A 20460-nucleotide genomic window follows, 5' to 3' on the forward strand; every position below is an offset into this window, starting at 1 on the left:
TAATTTCACTGATTCTAAATGTTACATTTACATATGGGTCTTTTTTTTTTAATTTTTATTTATTTATGATAGTCACAGAGAGAGAGAGAGAGAGAGAGGCAGAGACACAAGCAGAGGGAGAAACAGGCTCCATGCACCGGGAGCCCGACGTGGGATTCGATCTCGGGTCTCCAGGATCGCGCCCTGGGCCAAAGGCAGGCGCCAAACCGCTGCGCCACCCAGGGATCCCTTTTTTTTTTTTTTTTTTTTTTTTGAGGGAGAAGAGAATGCATTGAATTTATGGATCAATTTATTGAGTCTTCTAATCATTAAACAAGTTGTATACTTTTTCTATTTAGGGCTTTAATAAATCTAAAAGTTTTAGGATTTTTGGTTTTGAGATCTTACACATCTTTTCTAGATTTATTCACACGCTCATGATACTTTTGAGGCTACTTGATTTATACAAGAAAATTTGTTTTAAAAATCATATAATTACTTGATACAGAGAAATACAACTAGTTCTTATGTATTGGCCTTCTACCTAGCTACCTTGCTAAATTCACTTATTTCTTTTGGATTCTTGTATACAATTATGTCATCTGTGAATAGGTACAATTTTATTTCTTCTTTTTTAGTCTTTATTACTTTTATTTCTTCTTCTTGCATTTTTGTACTATGACTCTATTACAATGTTTAAGAGAAATGAGAGGAAACAAGATTCATTCCTAGTCTCAGAAAGAAAGCTTCCCATATTTCACCATGAAGTATGACATTTGCAGTAGGGTTTTTTGTCTTGTTTTTGTTTTTGTAGATATTCTTTATCAAATGCAGACAGTTCCCTTCTATTTCTAATATCCTCTAAGAATTATATCACAAAGGAATGTTGAATTTTATGAAATGTATTAAAATGATTGCATTTTATCCTTTATATGTTAATGTATTGAATTATAGTGATTCACTTTTTGTTTTGCTTATACTTTGGATTATAATCCAATAGTATTAATTTTGTCATTCAGATAGTTTCACCTTTGACTATTGGGAACTGTTTCATTTGTTTCCTGTGTCCTATTGACATAACCCCCATCACTTTGGGATTGGTTTGTTTTTTGTATGCTTTCTCATTTTCTGGAGCTATGTAATACTTCAGGCTCATCTTGTATATTTTCTGTGCCAGTCTTAGAATTTACCATTTCTCCAAGGAGTCGTGTCCTTTTATTGGAGAACAACATTACACGCTAAGATCTGAATATGAAGTGTGCTCTTTACTGCTGGGGTGTTGTTGCTTTTAATCACTTTCAGCTGGCAGAGAAAGGACATATGCATTTATAGACCCGTATAAATATATATATAAATATAAATATAATATAAATATACAGTATACCCGTATCGAGAGGTACTTCAGTATATAATTATCTGTATATTAAGCTGAACATGAAGTTCATTCTGGATGTGTCTAACTCTGATTAGACAGGCATGGCTCATTCTAGTCTGCTCTCCTTACTAATCTATAAACTACCACCCTAGCAGTAAGAAACCTGACTCCTACGATCTTACATATTGTTCAATTCCAGGGTGAATGCATAGAAGTATCAATTAATTCATAAATACATGGGAAACAACTTTATAAACTAGGGTACAGTGTTTTTATATGCAAGTGATTTTGTCTTTAGCCATACAGGCTCCACTCATTTCCGGTAGTTACTTAGCACCTTTTCCACCCATCCACTTCTATGAGGTTGTTTCACACATTGGTAATATAGATTCTCTTGTCACAATCTGCATTCTGTCTTGGGGTTTACCAACTTATAAATGTTTTTTTAAAGGTTACAAACATCAGGGTTCTCTTTGTGCTATATAGTTTTATAGGTTTTGACAAACACATACTGTCATATGTCTACCATCACAGTATCATACAGAATACTTTCACTACCCTAAAAATTTCCCCTACATTTACTTATTCAACCCTCTCTTCTCCTTCCCTCTGAGCCCTTGTGTAACCACCTTTCATCTCTCTTGTTTTTACTGTCACTATAGTTTTGCCTTTTCCAGAATGTCATATAATTAAAATCATACAGTATGTAGCCTTTTCAGACTGATTTCTTTCACTTAGGAAGATGCAGTAAGATCCATCAGTGTCTTTTTGTCACTGCTCATTTCCTTATTGCTGACTAAATATGCTGTTGTGTGAAGATACCACATTTTTTTTCATCCATTCACCTATTGAAGGACATTTCGGTTGCTTTCACATTTTGGTGATTATGAATAGATCTGCTATAAACATTCAAATGCAGGATGTAATATGTACATACTTTTTCAGTTTGATTTGGCTAATACCTTGTTAGCATGATTGCTAATTGTAAGACTGTTTAGCTTTGTATCTGCTAAACTGTCCTCCAAAACAACTATACCATTTATATTTCTTCCAGGAATAAATAAGAATTCCTTTTGTTCCATATTCTCATATAAGCATTTGGTATCATCAATTTTTTGGATTTTAGCCATTATAATAGGTGTGTAGCAGTGTCTCTCTTTTAATTTGCAGTTACTTAATGATATGTAATACTGAGCATCTTATATGCTTGTCATCTGTATGTTTTCTTTGGTGAGATGAATATTCAGATATTTTGCCTATTTTTTAATTGGCTGGGGTTTTTCTTCTTATTCTTATAAGAGTTCTTTGTATATTTTGGAAACAAGTATTTTATTTACTATGTGTTTTGGAAATATTCTCTCCCAGTCTGTAAACTATCTTTTCATTCTCTTAACAATGCCTTTGTAGAAAAGAAATTTTAAATTTTAATGATGTACAACTCACCATTTTTTAAAAAGTTATTGATTGTGCTCTGATATTATCTAAAAACTCATTGCTAAACCTGGGGAAGCAGAGAGGTAGTTGCCTAACTGAACAAAGTATGTGGGAGGGGGTAAGGGAGGGAGGAAAAGTAAAAATCTAGGGTTTAGCAGCTCCTTTCTTTCATGGACTTTCAAATAATCATCCTTATTTCAACCCCCTTGGCCTTACCCCTTAGCCTTTCAAAAGCATTAGGGAACTTCGTTTCTAAACCTATCTTGGCTCTGGTAGTTTCCTCCTAAATGGGCAGACAGGATTAGCCTGTCTCTGCTCTGCTAGGTTGGTTTTCACTTATTCATCTGCTTTCCATCTTCCAAGATTTTGTTGATACTTCTTCTATCATGTGGAATCCCCTCTAATTCATTTTGCCCTGGTGAGTATATGTGGTTTTTAATCATTTACTTTCATTTTAGTGATGTTTAAACAAAAGAGATAAAGATAACATATACTTTTTTTTTCTTGACCAAGAGGCATTTAGCCATTTTATTTTATTTTTTATTTTTTAATAATAAATTTATTTTTTATTGGTGTTCAATTTGCCAACATACAGAATAACACCCAGTGCTCATCCCGTCAAGTGCCCCCCTCAGTGCCCATCACCCATTCACCCCCACCCCCTGCCCACCTCCCCTTCCACCACCCCTAGTTCATTTCCCAGAGTTAGGAGTCTTTATGTTCTGTCTCCCATCATATTTTACCAGCCAATTCCTAATTTTTTTTAACTCAATTTTTACTTTCTAAGCAAAACATCTTATGGATAACTATGAGTTCAAAGCCCTGGGAATAATGACTAAATCTGTAATAAATTCCTTTCTCTCCATTTTTTACTGATTTTATTATGTAACCTTTATAAGCATCTAAAATAGTCACTGATGGAGATTATTTCAGGTTGATGTCTCTTCCCAAATGGTACTTTGTTCAAAATAAAGTATTTGGTAGAGTACCATGAGACACTTTGTAAGAATATGAACATAAGGCAAACTTATTTTTTTTGTAAGGAAAAAAAAGTATTTGGGGGAAAAGCTTATCTTCTATTCGGGAATATACTGTATATAGGCGATAGTACTGGACCAGTAGGAAAGATAATTTAGCGGAAAATACCTAGGATAAAATAAATATAGTAAGTCCCTATAAGAGATGTGAACAAAATAGAGAAGATTCAGAAATAGACTTAACCAGTGTTTTATGGATTTATTTTTAGGTGAAAAATTAGATTATTGAAAGCTGGAGTTGAATGTAATGTTGAATAATGGCAACAGGTGACTTAAAAAGAAGCTTACGGAACCTAGAACAAGTGCTTCGCATGCTAAATTATCCTCAAGAGGTGGATTGTGTAGGGTAAGCTATGTATCAAACTTACTTGTGTTCTTTTTGATAATGAGTTGAGGTAAGATTTGACCTAAAGACAGGTTTTACTTGGGTCAGTTTAAAATTTTTCCTTGAAATGATGAAAATATTTTAGAAAGCAGAGGATTATAGGAGTTTTGTTTTTTTTCAAATATGGGTCAATGAAAAATTCTAACAGATTTAAAACACCTTTAGAAGTAGAACCACAATATATATCCATATAAGGTATGGTTTCTGTACAATTTTTAAACTCATAAAAGTATGATGGATCTAATTATATAATTTGCTATCCTCTCACATTCAGTTAGATGGTATTTTTAATTTAGAAAATTCTAGTTAATGGATTTCTTATGACAACTTACACCATGCACAAAGCTTGTTATTAAGCTAACTCATTTAATAGACCCCACTTGAACCTTTCAGTGTAGTTTTCACTTTCCAACTATGACTTACTTGCTTTTGTAGAATGTAGCGACATGCATTTCTTCTATATTCATGCTATTCTAATATGGTACTCTTGTCATCTCCTACCCCTTGATATTTCCTTTTTCTTCTTACCTGGGATTATCAATTAAAAGTATTCCCCAATAGAATATAAACTATAGACTGGTACTTTGTTTTGTCCACTGCAGGATCCCCGCATCTAGAGTTATGCCTGGCGTGTGTTAGTAGGTAACTAGACACTTATTTATTCAATGAGTGAAATGTCAAGGGACAAGTCCATATTAGGTATATGTTCTAGTAGTAGAGTAAAACTTGGTTAAAACAGTAAAAAAAGAGAATCCGGAAGTAATGTGCTTTACATATAAGAGTGGATGGACAGTAGGGAGAGCTAACCCCAAGAGATAACTGCAGATGAAAGGATAGTGAGGACAGGGGGTGGAAGCTGAAGTCTAATGGCTGATTCCAGGCCTTCTTTGTGAGAAGCAGAAGGTTCCCACAGCACATACCAATCCAATCCTGCTTCATTAAAACAAGGAAATCTCTATTTTCTAGTCTTGCTGGGACTTAACCAGTCCAAATAGCCATGTTTTCTTCTTACTACTTGGAGCATCATTTTAAGATACATTCTGGATAGAAACACTTGGAAAATATACTGATTATTCTCATATCTTTTGAGCATGGCATTTGAGCTTTGATTTTCTAACTGACGTGGGACTATCATTAAGAACACTAATATTTAGACTATTTCACAACATAGTAACTCTGGGTCTGTTGAAATAGATAATGCTACTTGCTGCTAATTCAGATTACTCCGCTCACCCACATACACACTCCCCCCACACATATTTTGATTCCTTCTATTACTTATCCATTTTTAAACTTTTTCTCAGCATCTGCTGTTTCTGTCTCTGTTCCAGTTTATAAGAGCTGTTTTATTACTATTTCCAATCAAAGCCCTTTAAAAACTGGATAACCAAGATTTTTGAATTAAAACAAGAAGCATTAAACGTAGACCAGGCTGTCTTCTAGTCCTAATGTGCATAAAATGGACAGATTTTGCTGTTCAAAAGTATTGTTTTTATATGTTCTGTTTTGAACGAATAAACAAGGTTGTCAGATCAGTTTTCTCATTGGGTAGAATATTATTGTACCCATAAATGTAAAAGAAATAATGTGTTTTGTCCTGAAAAATAAAATTTTATCATTATACACTTGTTCTCTGCCTTTTAAAAAAATTTTGAGTAAGGATGGAGAAATTTACGTATGTCTTGTATTTTGTGGAAAATAAATGTTTTCTGTAAGTACATTTTTACTTTGGTTGAACACATAACTGGCTAATTGAACAAATACCTCCTTACTTTGTTGTGAGAGAATCGGTGAAGATACTTCACATTGAGAAAACAAGGTTCATATGTGTAGACAAATAGAAAACAGTACAAGACCGAGCTGAGGCATTAGACACTGAATGCTCTGGGACTCAGTTTTTCGAAACATCAGTATGGATCAGAACATTGAAGATGGCTTCCTGGAAGGCTTGAGATTTGCCAAATAATTCATAAGAGCGAATAACAGGCAGAAAAGAATGATACCTTTTTAGACTGGAGAAATTAGCATAATCTATTACGGCACAGATATAAGTGGTAGATTGCAAACTGATCAACACTGTTATAGCAGATGCCTTTTCCAGCCCTGTTTTTCTCTCTGTAACATAGAATTCATAATATTTTACCTTTGCAAGGTTTATTATAAAGAGCAAAAGAAGTACTAAAACAAGTGTTTGCAAAACTATAATGTGTACTTGAGCACTAGGTGGTACATTTAATTAGAGAAAATGGACTGATTAAGTAAAGCTGAACTTTGCAAACTCAAATACTGTAGGGAATAGACTGTACTATTACTAAAGAGCTAAATGTTTAATAACTTATTTCATAGTAATTTGGCTATACTGAGAGTAGGGGATAGAATCTAAAGGGTTTTGTGTATCTTCTAATTATTTGGATTAATTTATAAATTATTGACACCATATTTTATATTTCTTAATCTAACTTTGTGAAATTATGCTCATTAAATATCTTTTCTTTTTTCTCCTGAACAGTTTGGTAAAGGGAGATACAGCAGCATCTTTGCCCATCATCAGCTATTCCCTTACCTCATATTCACCTTATATAGCAGAACTTTTGATGGAATCCAACATAGAGCTCATAGCGAAGAATGACTTGCGTTTTGTAGATACTGTCTATAAGGTATTTTTGAGTTTATGAATTATTTCAGGAGTCATTGGATGATTTAAGGGTTTTATAATAATCCCTTAAATATATGTGCAATCCATATTTTCAAATGCATTTCTCATTTGGATGCAGTCCCTATTAGAATCAAGATATAATTTAAGTTTCCTTTATGTTTTATAATCTAATAAGTGGCAGTTGGTAAACATTTGTCATTGGTTATCATTTGCTTTTATTATATCAAATGTTAGTAAAATTTGGCATATTGGCAGAAGTTAGAAATGTAACTATTGAGTGAGGTTTGTGGTTTGTAGAATTATGATTTAGTTATTTGTAAGAGGGAACTACAGCTTTGAGATTTTATGTTTGTTGAGGTCTGGGACCATGTGTTTTGTTTTGTTTTTAAGATTTTATTTATTCATGACAAAGAGATAGAGATAGGCAGAGACATAGGCAGAGGAAGGAGAGAGAGAGAGAGAGAAAGAGGCAGAGACATAGGCAGAGGGAGAAGCAGGCTGCAAGCAGAGAGCCCGATATGCACAGAAAAAATATCAAGTCCTGGACTTGATCCCAGGACCCTGAGCCAAAGGCAGAGACGCTCAACCGCTTGAGCCACCCAGGCTTCCTGGGACCATGTCTTATATGTACTCTAGTATCTACCTTTGTACTGTATGTATACTGAACTTAATCTCATGATTAGAAAAATACCTTCAGATTACCATTAATTTTTACTCACTGGTTTTCTCACTGTTGTTAAAATAAAACCCATTTATCAAATCAATTTATTTTTTTAAGTAGTGAGTTGCATTTGAAAAAATGGGACCTATTATGTGCAGAGTCTATGTCTCATCTTCCCTATCTTTGCCTCTAACACCCAGCAAGCTTCTATGGAAACCTAAAAGGCACTTCTAAAAAAATCCTAGGGTTCTGTAACGTGGGCTTTGAAAATTGCTGATCTAGTTGATCTATTTCTCTCACTTTACAAATGAGACATTGAAACTCAGGCCTACTAACTTGTCTAAGAAGTCATGTGCTAGAAGAATTAAATTATTTTTCTGACATCTGGTATGGTATTTATTATCTAGTAAGTTAAGGAGGTTTTTAGTACCAATGAAGATATTTGAACTTTCTGATCATGGGCTATATTTTTTCATCTCCCTGGACAGCCATCTATTCTCTGCTACTTCCTAGCTACCTGTTTTCTCTGCGAATACCTCTCCTACCTGGTCATGACTCACACCACCCTAATAAATCTCTTTAGTACCCTTAATCCAATGGCTTGATCCTCCCTTCTCCTCTCAGAGATGGTTTTACATTCCTGATCAGGTGGCCATTTATCATTTTGGATTTTGATTTATTCCCTTTTTACAGCTTCTTCGTGATCAATTTAATTATAAACCAATCTTGACAAAAAAACAGTTTCTCCAATGTGGATTTGCAGAATGGAAAATCCAAATTATTTGTGATATTTTGAATTGTGTGATGAAAAAGCACAAGGAATTAAGTAGTCTTGAGAAGGTAATTTTATTAATTCATTTTAACTTGTTCCAAGTGGCCCAGTATTTTAATGTATAAAGTCAATCCCCTAGATAGCAAACTAACACAGATTATTACAGTTAGTACAATTAGTACAATTATTGTAATGTTCACACCTGATGTTTCCTTTAAGTACTGGTCACTTGTTTTTAAGCATTTGTGACTTTGAACTACTAGTCCTAAGCTAACAATTCAAACATTTCCTCACTTCTTAGTTTTCAAAAGACCTGTCTCATCAGATACTTATTATTTGGCCATATTTCATATATGAAAATTTAAATAGAATTTAAATATGTCAGCTTTCACATGAAATTAGTCTTAATACTTTTTTTTTTTTAAAGATTCCATCACAACAAAGAAAGAAAATCAGTTCTATTAAGTCAGAACCTTTAAGCACTGAGAAGACATCTACAGAATCTGTTGGCATGGACAGCACTGGCAGGTTTATAACTTCAGGAAAGGTAGGAAAATTGAAAGAAAATGTTTCAGTGTTAAGAATTATCTAATTACAGAACATTTCAAACATTTATAAAAGTACCCATTGCTGGAGTGCCAGGATGGCTCAGTCAGTTAAGTGTCTGCCTTCTGCTTGAGTCATGATCCCAAGGTCCTGTCATCAAGCCCCACATTGGACTCCCTGCTCAGTGAGGAGCCTACTTCTCCCTTGCCCTCTACCTGCTGCTCCCCTGCTTGTGTGCATGCGCTCTCTCTCTGTTAAATTAAAAAAAAAAAAAAAAAAAAGATTATTCAAGTACCCTTTCTCACTATCAGCAGTTTATCAACCCCTCCTTAATTGTGTTTTATCAGTACTATAACCACTTTTCCAACATCTTTCCCCCAAATCTGAAACAATGAGTCAAATCTCAGACATCATTGAAATAGGTATTTCAATTTTTTTAGTACATAATTCTCTAAAAATCACGACCACAATTTCATCATTACACAAAATAATATAAATGATATAAATAACAGTTTAATCAATAGTGTTTGACATATACCTTAATATATTGTTTCAACTTTAGTAAATGTTGGGGCTCCTGGGTGGCTCAGTTGGTTAAGTGTCTGCCTTCAGCTCACGTCATGATCTCAGGGTCCTGGGATCAAGCCCTGAGTCGGGTTCTCTACTCATGGGAAGCCTGCTTCTCCCTCTCTTCCCTGCTCATGGTCTCGCTCTCTCGCTCTCTCTCCCCTCTCTCTCTCAAGTAAATCAACACAATCTTCTTTAAAACATTTAAAAATAAACTTTTGTAATACTTAAAAGGAAGATGGATATTTCTTCTGCAAAATTAAAATAAAATATGTTTTAAATAATTATATGAGATGTTTAAAATAATTATATGTTTAAAATAATTATATGAGAAAACTATTAATGCAGCTCTGATGTATTTTTTCTGTGCAGAAAAAAGCTGTGGTGATCCGTCACCTGTATAATGAAGATGGCCTTAACATTCCCGAAGATACAATAAGTACTGTAACAGATGTAAGAGAAGCATTTGATGTATGTGACTTAAAGACTACTGAAATAAAGGTTCCTGAAGTAAAGTTCCTTGAAATCAAGTCTGAACAACAAGTAAGAATTTTGGACTTCTTTAGCTGATGCCAGTGTTTACTTTGATGGACATAATTACTTAAGCATCTAAGCTTTGGAATGTCTCTAAGCTTTCAAATTATTAACCGTGACACAACACCTTTGTTACCATTATTTAAGAATAAATAAGTCTACTGTATATGATTCCACAGATATTATTTCCTACTTATGTTTAGGGTGCTGGGCCAGGTGTTATGGGTAAGGCAAAGATGAATAAGAGATAGTACTTTGCTTCAGGGAATTTATAGTCTGGCAAGAGATAGAGATGGCACTACTCTGTACCATGTGGGTTCTCTACTATCTATCTCCTTCATTTTCCTTTTTGGGCCCTTGGGTCCTTTTCTCTCACTTTCTGAATACCTTTCCTGTTATTTCATTGCCACAGACCCTATTATATAGCATGTAATCCATACTGCTCCTGCTAAACTTTTCTGTCTGTCTTCTGTATCTGGTAACTTCTGTATATCACAGTATACAAGTTGTCCTTTATAAAATCTACCACGTGGTCATTAAACTTATTTCCCATGTATAGCAAACTGAATAGTCTCAATGCACTGTCATTTTTTGGCCACTCCCTCTTAGCTTTGTGCTAAGGGCTATTACAAAAGCTAGTTAGTGACAGTTTTATCATACCACCAGGTATTCTTCCAAGAGCTTTATGCAAATTAATTTAATTCTCACAGGAACCCCATTAAGTAGGTACTGTTTTTTTTGTGTGGTTTTTTTTGTGGGTTTTTTTTGTATATATAAGGGAATTGAGACATCAGGGTTATACACCTCAGATGAGGTAATTTCACTGCCCAAGCATCTTGCCTCTACAGATCACTCAACTCTCATGCTATACTGCCTGCTGTAACTGTTGAAACAACACAGTGCAGTGAAAATGGGGATATGTTGATTTTTAAAGGAATTTCAGTTTGTGTAATATGATTTTTAACCTTTCTATTCATTTTAGGATATTAGAATTAATCCTGAGATTACTGCACTACAGACAATGCTTACTGAATGCCAAGAAAAGCTTCAGAAACTGGCTTTGGTAGAGAGTAGATTAGAATCTTTGGAAGAAAAAATGAAAGGAAAAGTGATGGTAAATGAAAAAACCTGGACTAACCTTCTAAGTCGTGTCACTCTTCTTGAAACAGAAATGCTGCTGTCTAAAAAGGTATTTTCTTTACTTAATATTTATAGGATGTCTCAGATATAATCAAGTTTTTATTCATTGTTAAGTGTACATTTTAGAAAAGTTAATTAAGAGACTATTAAGATAGTGGGAAAATGTTTAGTTGAAATGAGGTCCTATTTAGATATAACCCATTTTGTTGTTGCTGTTACAGTTAGTGTTTTTCTTTTTTATCAAATACAATAATCTGGAAAACTATAGGTTCAGCTTTTAGAGCTTTTAATCCTCGAAGCATTTAAAATAAGGTAGGATTGTTTGACTTTTATGAGAAGCTTAAAATTATATTTCTTTAGCACAAATAGCCTCCTGTTTTACAGGGAAAAGAGAAAAATGGACAGGAAAAATTAAATTATGACTTCCTTTTTCACTCATTTACTTTGATCAAATTTCATAGAAACGGTTAACTAAATTTGCCATAGCCTTGTCAAATCTAAGAAGTCTTTTTTTTTTTTTTTTTTTTTTTTTTACTTAGGATTTCCATTTCAGGTTCAGTTAAAAATGTTTAAACATTCTTCATATCGTCTTTATATTTTATGCTTAGCAGAATATAAAAGGAGAACATTTTTCTTTTCCTTTTATTCTAAATAAAATCTGTTATTTCAGAATAATGAATATATAGACTTCAGTGAACTCAATGAAGACTACGAATCTAGTAATGACATAGATATTCTGAATCCTGGTAAGTTCTAATGTAATGGCAATGGTATTGGTGGTACGGTAAGGAGTTTTCATGAGGATGATTTATATTGATATTTGATAATATTCCCAAGCCTTATTTTTTAGAAACTGCAGAACTCCTGGAACAAAGACAGTATTGAATTTATAGACTGCTGAAGTCAAGGATTGCTATAAAAGCCAGCTTACCTATCTTACATGACATAGTGGTTTGGGCAGTAAATTTATTAGACTACACATTTCTGATTTGATAAAATGTTTCCTCTTTGCATTTATCATTCATTCATTTATTTAGCAAATTCCAAAGCTCAACTCTGAGATCCTTGAGATCAAGATCTTTACCTTATGTGCTGTCTAGCAGACAGAAATTAGGTCTGTACTTCTATCTCCAATATCTGAATATAGAGCTCAATTTTTTTTTATATATAGTGAAAGAATATTGAATTCCTGCTATTTGCAAAACTTTGCCTTTTCCAACTTTGCTTTTGCATGTTCATGCTTATAATTTTACTAACATGATTACATACCATACCTTTAAGCCATTTAGTTAACACATATACAAGTTTAAACCACTGTGCTGTGACTTTGATGAGTACACAGGCCACCATCTGAAATGGGTTAGATTATAAATTCAGAAACTTTATAATCTGACCATGACCAATTAGAAGAATCAAGTTTACATATAAATCCTTACATTTATACCTTATATGTACATGCTACATGGAAGCAGAGTTTGATCTCACTTGGAAGAGCAATAATTCAATCTGATTTTAGGATTATGTTAAGTTAGGAATGGTTTTTGTGACTTTTATCAGAAATAGTGTTTCCATGGGGAGCTGTAAGGTGACTTGGTGACTTGGTGTCTTGGTAAAAATCAGTGAGAAGAGGCTTTTTTATTATAAGGATTGGGTTTATGCTGGGTGATTTTGGTGACAGTTTAAAGAAGTGAGGGTTCTTCCAGTTTGAGTGCTATCAGGAAGCAGGAACTGTTTGATTAATAATAAGAAAAAGCTGAAATTTTCAGTGAGAAAGAAGAAGCACTCATGTTATTTGGGAGACAATATACTTGGTCATTTGTGTGTTACTGCTTACATGGTGTCCTTGTTTATAGTCATACATGACAGAGTAGTCTTTTTTGTTTCATCAAGGTAATGAAGTGACCTTATGTGATGTTGATTTTCTATGAAATTATATTCAGTGGAGGATACAGTGAGGATACTTAGGCTCTTTCTGTTTTTGCTTTGATATTTTTGTGGCTTTTTCCTACCAAGAAAAGTATCCATCAAGTTATGGTATCACAAAATTGTCGTTCCAGTATAAACTAGAAGGAAGGGTACATGTGGGCGTATAAAGGAAATTGAAGCAGAAGAGTGGAAAGACAAAAACATGGAGTTATGTGGAGTCCTAAAGATTTTAGCAAAGCTGATAGGATCGGATTTGTTTTATTAGTCATCTTAAAGCAGAATAGTGATTCATTATAGGAATATAACACAAGGACAGTAATTTGTAGAGTCAGTGATTTTATTTCAGAATAGTGAGAGTGTTTACTAAGGCTATAATAGTGAGGATAAGGAGGAAGAGTTTTTTTTAGCTGTTAGGCCTTGATTACTGACAGAAGTGGTAAAGGAGAGGGAAAAAGTCAAGACTGACCACTTGTGTTTGACTTGTGTGACTGGATACATAGTCATTACTCTTTAATAAAATAGAGAATTGAGAAAGTTTGGGAAAAAAAAGTTTACTTTTGAAAATCTCAAATTATGAAATACTTAGGCAAAATATCTGGAAATCAGTTGGACATAAATTTTTCTTGATTGGGAAGTACTGGCTTACAAATTTCAGGTTTCCCTGCTATCGGAAAGAAGAGCATTACTGTGAAACCTTTCATAAGCCTAAGTGGTATAAAGCAAATAAGCAATTACCATTGATTCATAAGAAAACTGGGGGCATTCCCAGACCCAAAAAATAACTTTTCTTAGGCTTTTCTGATACCTAAGGACACATCTTGCTAACAGATGCATAATTAAATTGTGATAAAGCACAGTTGCTTACAGAAACAGTTCAAAGCTGTGGCGCCCTGGTGCTCAGATGCTGAGTATAACTGCCAGGGAAGGAGTTTGGCAGGGCTACTCTCACTACTCAGGGTGTGTGATGCCTCTTTAATGACTTGCTACAAAACAAGCACTGAACTAATGTGGGTCTTTTGTAAAAGACAAGTGGCATAATATGAACTTTCAAAAAGTGGGAGATACCTGTACAGTTAAATGGCAAAGGACCTAACTAGTTCTCTTAATGCAGTAAGGTCATAATTCTCCAAAGTTGGCAGTGAAAGATTGAGGGCCATGCGGAGCGAGTTGGCTAGGAAATCTTGATCTGAGAGATCCCCTGTCTTCACAGAGATCTGTTAGTAGTGACTCTGAAATTCCAAAACAATGGCCTTAGCACACTCTCATAGCACAGCTAAGAAGCCATTATGTTTAAATGAGGAAGATGATACCAATAGCTCAGGAAAGCAATAGGAAAAATTGTCACAGAAAGTAATACACACTTATCTGATCTGGCTATTAAATATGGCCTATGTTTAGTACATGCCTCATTCTGTAATCTCTGGAATGCCCTGTGTGGCTCTTCGAATTGCCACTCTAGCCTGCCTAATACCAGCATTTTCCCATCATGAAGTACACCCTTGAGGCTAGATAGATCCCTCCAATCTAGGCCCCAGAAGGCAGAATCTAGAGAGCCATTCCTTTACCTTCCATTCACCTTTCATTCTGTCTTCCCACTCTTTATTTCCTGTCCTAGGACTCTCCCCCCCTCCCCCCACAATTTTTGAACAGCATAATTCAATACTTTCAAAGGACACTTCTATTCATAGAAAATAACTCAAGATTGGGGAATGGTAGGTATAGTTCCTTCTTAGTTTCAAGTTATTCCTTGAAATCATCTACTGCCAACAGCTCCTGCTAAAAGACCTGGGTTGAGCTAACCCTAACCTAACCTAATTGTACAACCCTAACCTTCAGGGTTGTACAATGTGATTTTGATTGAACTGGATCAAAAGTAGACACCTAATCCAGGGAATACCAAACCAAAAGGTGTTGAGCCAGATCATTTTCTCTCCCTTGGGAATTTGGTATTAGGATACTAAGTTAGTCAAATGATGTTGAGCCTGGGCTGAGCTGGCCATTTTGTTCAGACTCATGCAGAGGAATGGAGTAAATAGGTAAGAGAAGTAGACAAAAGAGACTGGCTCCATGTGAGATGAAAGTAAGTCTTTCTAGTTGTTTCAGTCCTCAGGTAGTAGTACTATTTCCCTAATTGAGGTTGTCTATGTAGGTTTACAATAAAACAGTCCTCATGTAAACCATTTTAAATGGGTGTCTAATTTTTTTTTTTTTTTTTGGCATCGATTTTGAAGCTACCTGTATCTTGGCTATAAAACATAGGGCTTATGGAATCGATTTAATAGCAGCTTGTCTTATCTGTGATGTTTTATAATTGATTTAGTTGTAAATATTTACCATCATTTTGTTGAATAAATGGTATCATCATACTGGAAGTAGAAAGTTGTTCAGTTCTTTAGAAAAAAAATCTGTAAACCCTGAATTTTAAGCATTGTTTTTTCCATACACTTTAACTTAGGATAGAATATTTCTTAATTTTTAAAAAGTATAGTCAGTGTTACTTAACTAACCAAGTGGTGGTATAGTTACCACCACTTTAAGAAAATATACCTGAATCACTTAAAAATTGTGAACTTGCCTATTTATTCAATTGATTTGCTATGATAAACATAATAGTACCTTTTGTAACTTTTGCTAGCCTATTTTTAACATCTAGATCTCTATGTCTAGGTTGTTATCTTAAAAGAATAGTAAAAATATATCTGGGTCTGTACTATTAGCCACTTCATATTAAAATGTCTGTTTTTCTTCCATTTATACATAAAATATTTAGATGACTCCACTGTGAAAGGAAAAGATAACCTAAAAATTAATTTCCCCACAGACAGAAAAAGCAAAGAGAGGCAAACAAGTATTCCTCTTTCCTCTGGCTATAGTACTGTGTCATCAGATTCAACTCCCAGAACCTCAAGTACTAGTTACTGTGGTTTGAAAGAGAATTCAGAGGTAAGAAAAACTGGCAACTGCTTAGATGATTTCCTTTCTAAGGTCAGGAGAACAAGCAAGCATTAGATTTAGTTGTATATGCCATTGGCAAGAAAAATAGTGCAACTGTAAATCTTAATCTCTCGTTAAAATTCTTTATGATAAGTAAATAGTACTTTATGCAATGTTTTAGAGTGGGTTTTATATGTTCGTGGTCCATCTTTGATGATGGTTTACTTTGAGAAATCGCCTAAATTTGTTGCTTTTTAAATTAAAGGAAACAACAATCCAGAAAATGGAAAGGATGAAAAAAATGTAAGTAACAGAAAGGGGCAACAGAAATTCATTTCTCTATAGGGAATTGTATTGGATTACAGTATATATAGAAAGCGCATATGTGTTTCAAACCTTAAAGGTCTCTCAATCAGGTGTGGAATTTCCTTCAGGACTCCAGTGGATAATAAATCCACCTACAGTTATGTGTTTGTGAGATGAGTCACTGTTTTGGTTTCCAACAAGTGATGTAAAACATTGTTAATGGAATTAATTGTGGGATTAAACAGTGCAGAGATATTTTTGGTTGAAAGTTAATCAAGAGTATTATCTACTTTTGATAACTGATTTAGCGAAATATTAAATAATATTTGTAGGTGGAGAGTTTGGAAACATTTTAAGTATTGTTAAAGTATTGCCAGCCTTTCAGACCGTATTGGTAAAGTAATACTAAAAATGATACTTGTATCTTGTACAGATGTGAAACTATAAATGGTTATTAAAGAACACTTAAAAGGAAATATGAAATGAACTTGTATTAGATTATGCACCCCACTACTTTAACTGTATTGCTTTGAAAATTAATAAGCACTAAAATAACTTATGCTTTAAAAATTAAAGACTCATAATTGACTTTGGTTGCTGTTTCTCCTTTCTGACCATAGTATATCCTTAATTTATTATGTACCCATAAATAAGAAAAATACTGAGATTTATTTTAGATTCAAAAGCATAATTTCAGCGACTTAAATCCTATGCCTTATTACGATTTTTTTTTTTTTTTGCTTAATGTTATTTACTTCTTATATTTCAGGTTTGAAGAAACTGCAGAGTTACTGAAATGTCCAAATCATTAATTATAGAATTTTCTACAGGAACTTCTCTAGGACTTTGGCTACTGTACATGTTGTATATTTTAAGAATTCTCTATAAATTTTAATATGCTGCAATATTTTTATGAAGAATTTGAATTCCATTTGGCATATGAGTTTTTTCCAGTATTGAATAAATACTTATTTTTATGCTATGATTACACTTCTTTACTCTATTTTACTTTTCTAAGGAAAACCTATGTGCCAATATATTTCTTTTACAGAGTGAAGTCATTACAGCACTGTATTTTTGTGTTGACATTTGTTGGCAGTGTGCTAAGTAATATGTTTTTTAAAGTACAGGCTTGTGGACTATGGTTTACATCCTGTTGGAAACATTCCAATTGGGACTTGTGTATTGTACCCATGAGGCTCTCATGCATACCATCTTGCCGTCTGTACTGACTAATATGTTGTAATGAAAAGTTAAAAATGCTCATTGAAAATTAAATAAAAATGCGATTTTATGTTTAACCAAAAAGCAGTAATACATTTTCAGTTAACAGTGAAAGAGTGAAGGTATGATTCTCTTTTTGTATTTGGAAACTGGTCAGAAAGTTCATCATGAAAAATGTGTTGAGTATTTTAGTGCTCTATTCCATAACACATTTTAAGACCAGCAGCACAGACACAGATGGTGGCCATCCAGTATTACAAGATATACAGTATGGTTTTTTGTTTTCTTTTAAGTGATGGGAAGTTCTATTTTTTCTAGAGGAAAAGTCTTAGATGAAGAGAAAAATGAAATTCACTTTAAATTACCAGATGCATTACTAGACAAATGATCTTTTTTTAACTTTATACATAAAAAACGTAATAATAGCCCTGGTTAATCTTTAAGAAAATTGATTCCATTATTTGGAAGGAAAAAGGAATATTTTTTCTTTATTATTATTTAGATCATCTGATTGTATTTTATTTATTCTTTGTTTATATTCTATAAGTGTATTTTGATATTTGTCACATGAAACAGTTAAAATTCTGTGTAGAAATAACTAAAGAAAACATTTTTTAGTATTCTGTTTGGTTATTAGACTTTAAAGCTTAGGAATTTTTAAAGTCAAAACTACAAGTTTAAATTTAGTACAATTTCAGTAAATATTTATAGAATTAATGAACCAAATCAGATTTTTTTAATTATAAAAAATTATAAAAATCAAGATATTACAGCTATTAACGGAAAAACTAGTAACTTTTAAAAATATCAGTACCAGCATGGAATTATAGCACCACCTTGTGGTTCATATGCCAGTGTTTTACCTTTTATTAAAACAAGTGATTCCCAACAAAAATGATATTTTCTCTTTTGAAAAACTCAATTAAAAAAAAAAAAAACACGTTTCCTGTGCAACACAGAAAAAATAAGTCTCCTTTTCTCTGTCTCTTTCTTCTGTCCCTCTTTTCTATATATAGCATACATACACAGTTGACCCTTGTACAGCACAGGTATGAATGGTGCAGAACTGCCCAGGTCTACTTTTAACATGGATTTTTTATAGTACAGTACTATAAATGTATTTTTTTCTCCCTTATGATTTTCTTATAACATTTCCTTTTCTCTAGTTTACTTTATTGTAAGAATACAGTATGTAGTATATATAACATTAAAAAGATGCTGTTATATCATCTTTTATGTTTTTAGAAAGGATTCTGGTCAACAGTAGGCTACTAGTTAAGTTTTTGGGGAGTTCAAAGTTATTTGCAGGATTTGACTGCATGGAGGGTAGACTTCCTGACACCTGTGTTCAGCGGTCAATTGTACTCACAATTAGATGATTTGACATTTCTTTAGTCCTAATTTACATATAGTATGCAAAATATAAGTAGCTATTGAAAATATGGTAAAAGATGTCTTATCAACTGGAAATTTGGAATCCACTTTTTATAGTATTTTTATCTAACAACTTTAAACGAGAACTAATAAAATCAACTCATACACTATGTTTACTTACAAAGAATCTCTACACTACCCTGACAACATAATCTTTGCAGAAAACAAAACTAACTTGACTTTGAAGTTACTGAATAATAGCCAAATTATTTATTAACTCTTTTAGAAATAGTAGAAAAATTTTAAAGTTTTCTCAGATAATTTGGTAAGTAGCTTGTAACCTTAAACCGCTTTTTTAACATGAGAGTCTTGAGAAAGTAAGAGAGGAGAATCTTAGAGAGATTCCTTGGAGCTACATTATTAAACCTTTAATGGGAATTTTCACTAACTCCATTCCATTAATTCTCCCATAACCTGGATAAAAGGTATTTATTATACCGCCAACAAAGTCATCTGCAGCTTGTGCTGCCCTACCTGTACTATACTCTGTGAGTAGGCCTGGATAAAGCTTGTATTAGAATGCTAAACAAATGTGTAAAGTAAAATACTACTTAGAACAGACTCAAGAAAAGTAACATCAACAATGTGAAAATCCCAGGCAAAGATATAAGGAGTTGGAGAAAAATAGTTCTATGTTTTGTCCTAGAATTTTTAATATAATGTACATGGAATAAATATATTCACTAAAAAATAAAACTTAAAGACTTTGGAACTGCATTTTATACCATTCATTACTCACAGCTTTATATAATTGACAGGCTCTTGGGGAAACATTAAAAATTAAAGGACCTTGTCAGTTTTACAAACTACAACACTTTTGGAGCTCAAGTAACATTATAGATTTAATTTTTACTTTTTAACAATCCCCAGGTCCATCTGTCCTCTTTCTTTTAAGCTGAAAGTTGTAGAGAAGGTAAAGAGGTAGAGGAGTGTGAAACTTTAAAGTTCAGCTACAAAATTAAAACTTTAATTGTGTCACTTGAGTTTTAATGTTTTAGTGAACATGGTAGGTTCCTTACACTACTCAGAATGAAAGAAGCTAGAAAAGCAGCACTGACAGCAGTAGCAACATGCAATTTATTTGGGAGTGGTAGTGGTGAAAGTTTCTATTTTATAATGATTTTTATTTATTTTATTTTTTTATTATAGCTAATAGTTGTAGGAATGGGGACCATTATTTTTCTCTCTGAAGCCAACTAAAAATTACTCAGAAAATTGTAATTTGATTTTTTTTAAAAAGGGTTTCAAATGCAAAATGTTCAACTCAACATTTTAAAACTAAAAACAGAAGGCTTAAGCATCCCAAATGTATAAATTATTTGAATTTTATATTATGGATGGGTGGTAAGAAAAGGAAAAGCAGAGAATCACAATACTAATTACCCAAGAAAGTTGAACAGTGGGATGTAGAGAGATGGAAATAGGAGTATTGTATAATAAATCCTAATTTGTAGATCCAATCATTCACTTTCCTGAAGTTGATAAGTTGATATGTACTACTTGGACAGCTTCTCTAAATTTAGCTTCTCTAAATCCCAATTAGAATGGTT

At 33.3% G+C, this 20460-nt stretch overlaps 1 protein-coding gene across 11 annotated transcripts in view; it reads left to right on the forward strand.

The window, feature by feature from the left end:
* CEP44 (centrosomal protein 44) overlaps window positions 1-20460 on the forward strand; it is a 38223-nt gene that overhangs the window by 4272 nt on the left and 13491 nt on the right. For 5 of the 11 annotated variants that reach the window (XM_035721512.2, XM_035721506.2, XM_035721502.2 and 2 more), the window contains 8 exons: window positions 4035-4171; window positions 6720-6867; window positions 8221-8367; window positions 8727-8846; window positions 9785-9955; window positions 10929-11135; window positions 11757-11832; window positions 15834-15955. In XM_035721512.2, coding sequence (XP_035577405.1) covers window positions 4083-4171; window positions 6720-6867; window positions 8221-8367; window positions 8727-8846; window positions 9785-9955; window positions 10929-11135; window positions 11757-11832; window positions 15834-15955 — 1080 coding nt within the window. In that variant the 5' untranslated portion in view covers window positions 4035-4082. Of the gene's footprint in view, window positions 1-4034; window positions 4172-6719; window positions 6868-8220; window positions 8368-8726; window positions 8847-9784; window positions 9956-10928; window positions 11136-11756; window positions 11833-15833; window positions 15956-16211; window positions 16250-17021; window positions 19628-20460 lie in introns of those variants that run through there. The other 6 variants (XM_049100826.1, XM_049100827.1, XM_049100828.1 and 3 more) reach the window with 3 other exon arrangements.

Source organism: Canis lupus, chromosome 25 (genome assembly GCF_003254725.2).
Source record: "Canis lupus dingo isolate Sandy chromosome 25, ASM325472v2, whole genome shotgun sequence".
NCBI classification, from domain to species: domain Eukaryota; kingdom Metazoa; phylum Chordata; class Mammalia; order Carnivora; family Canidae; genus Canis; species Canis lupus.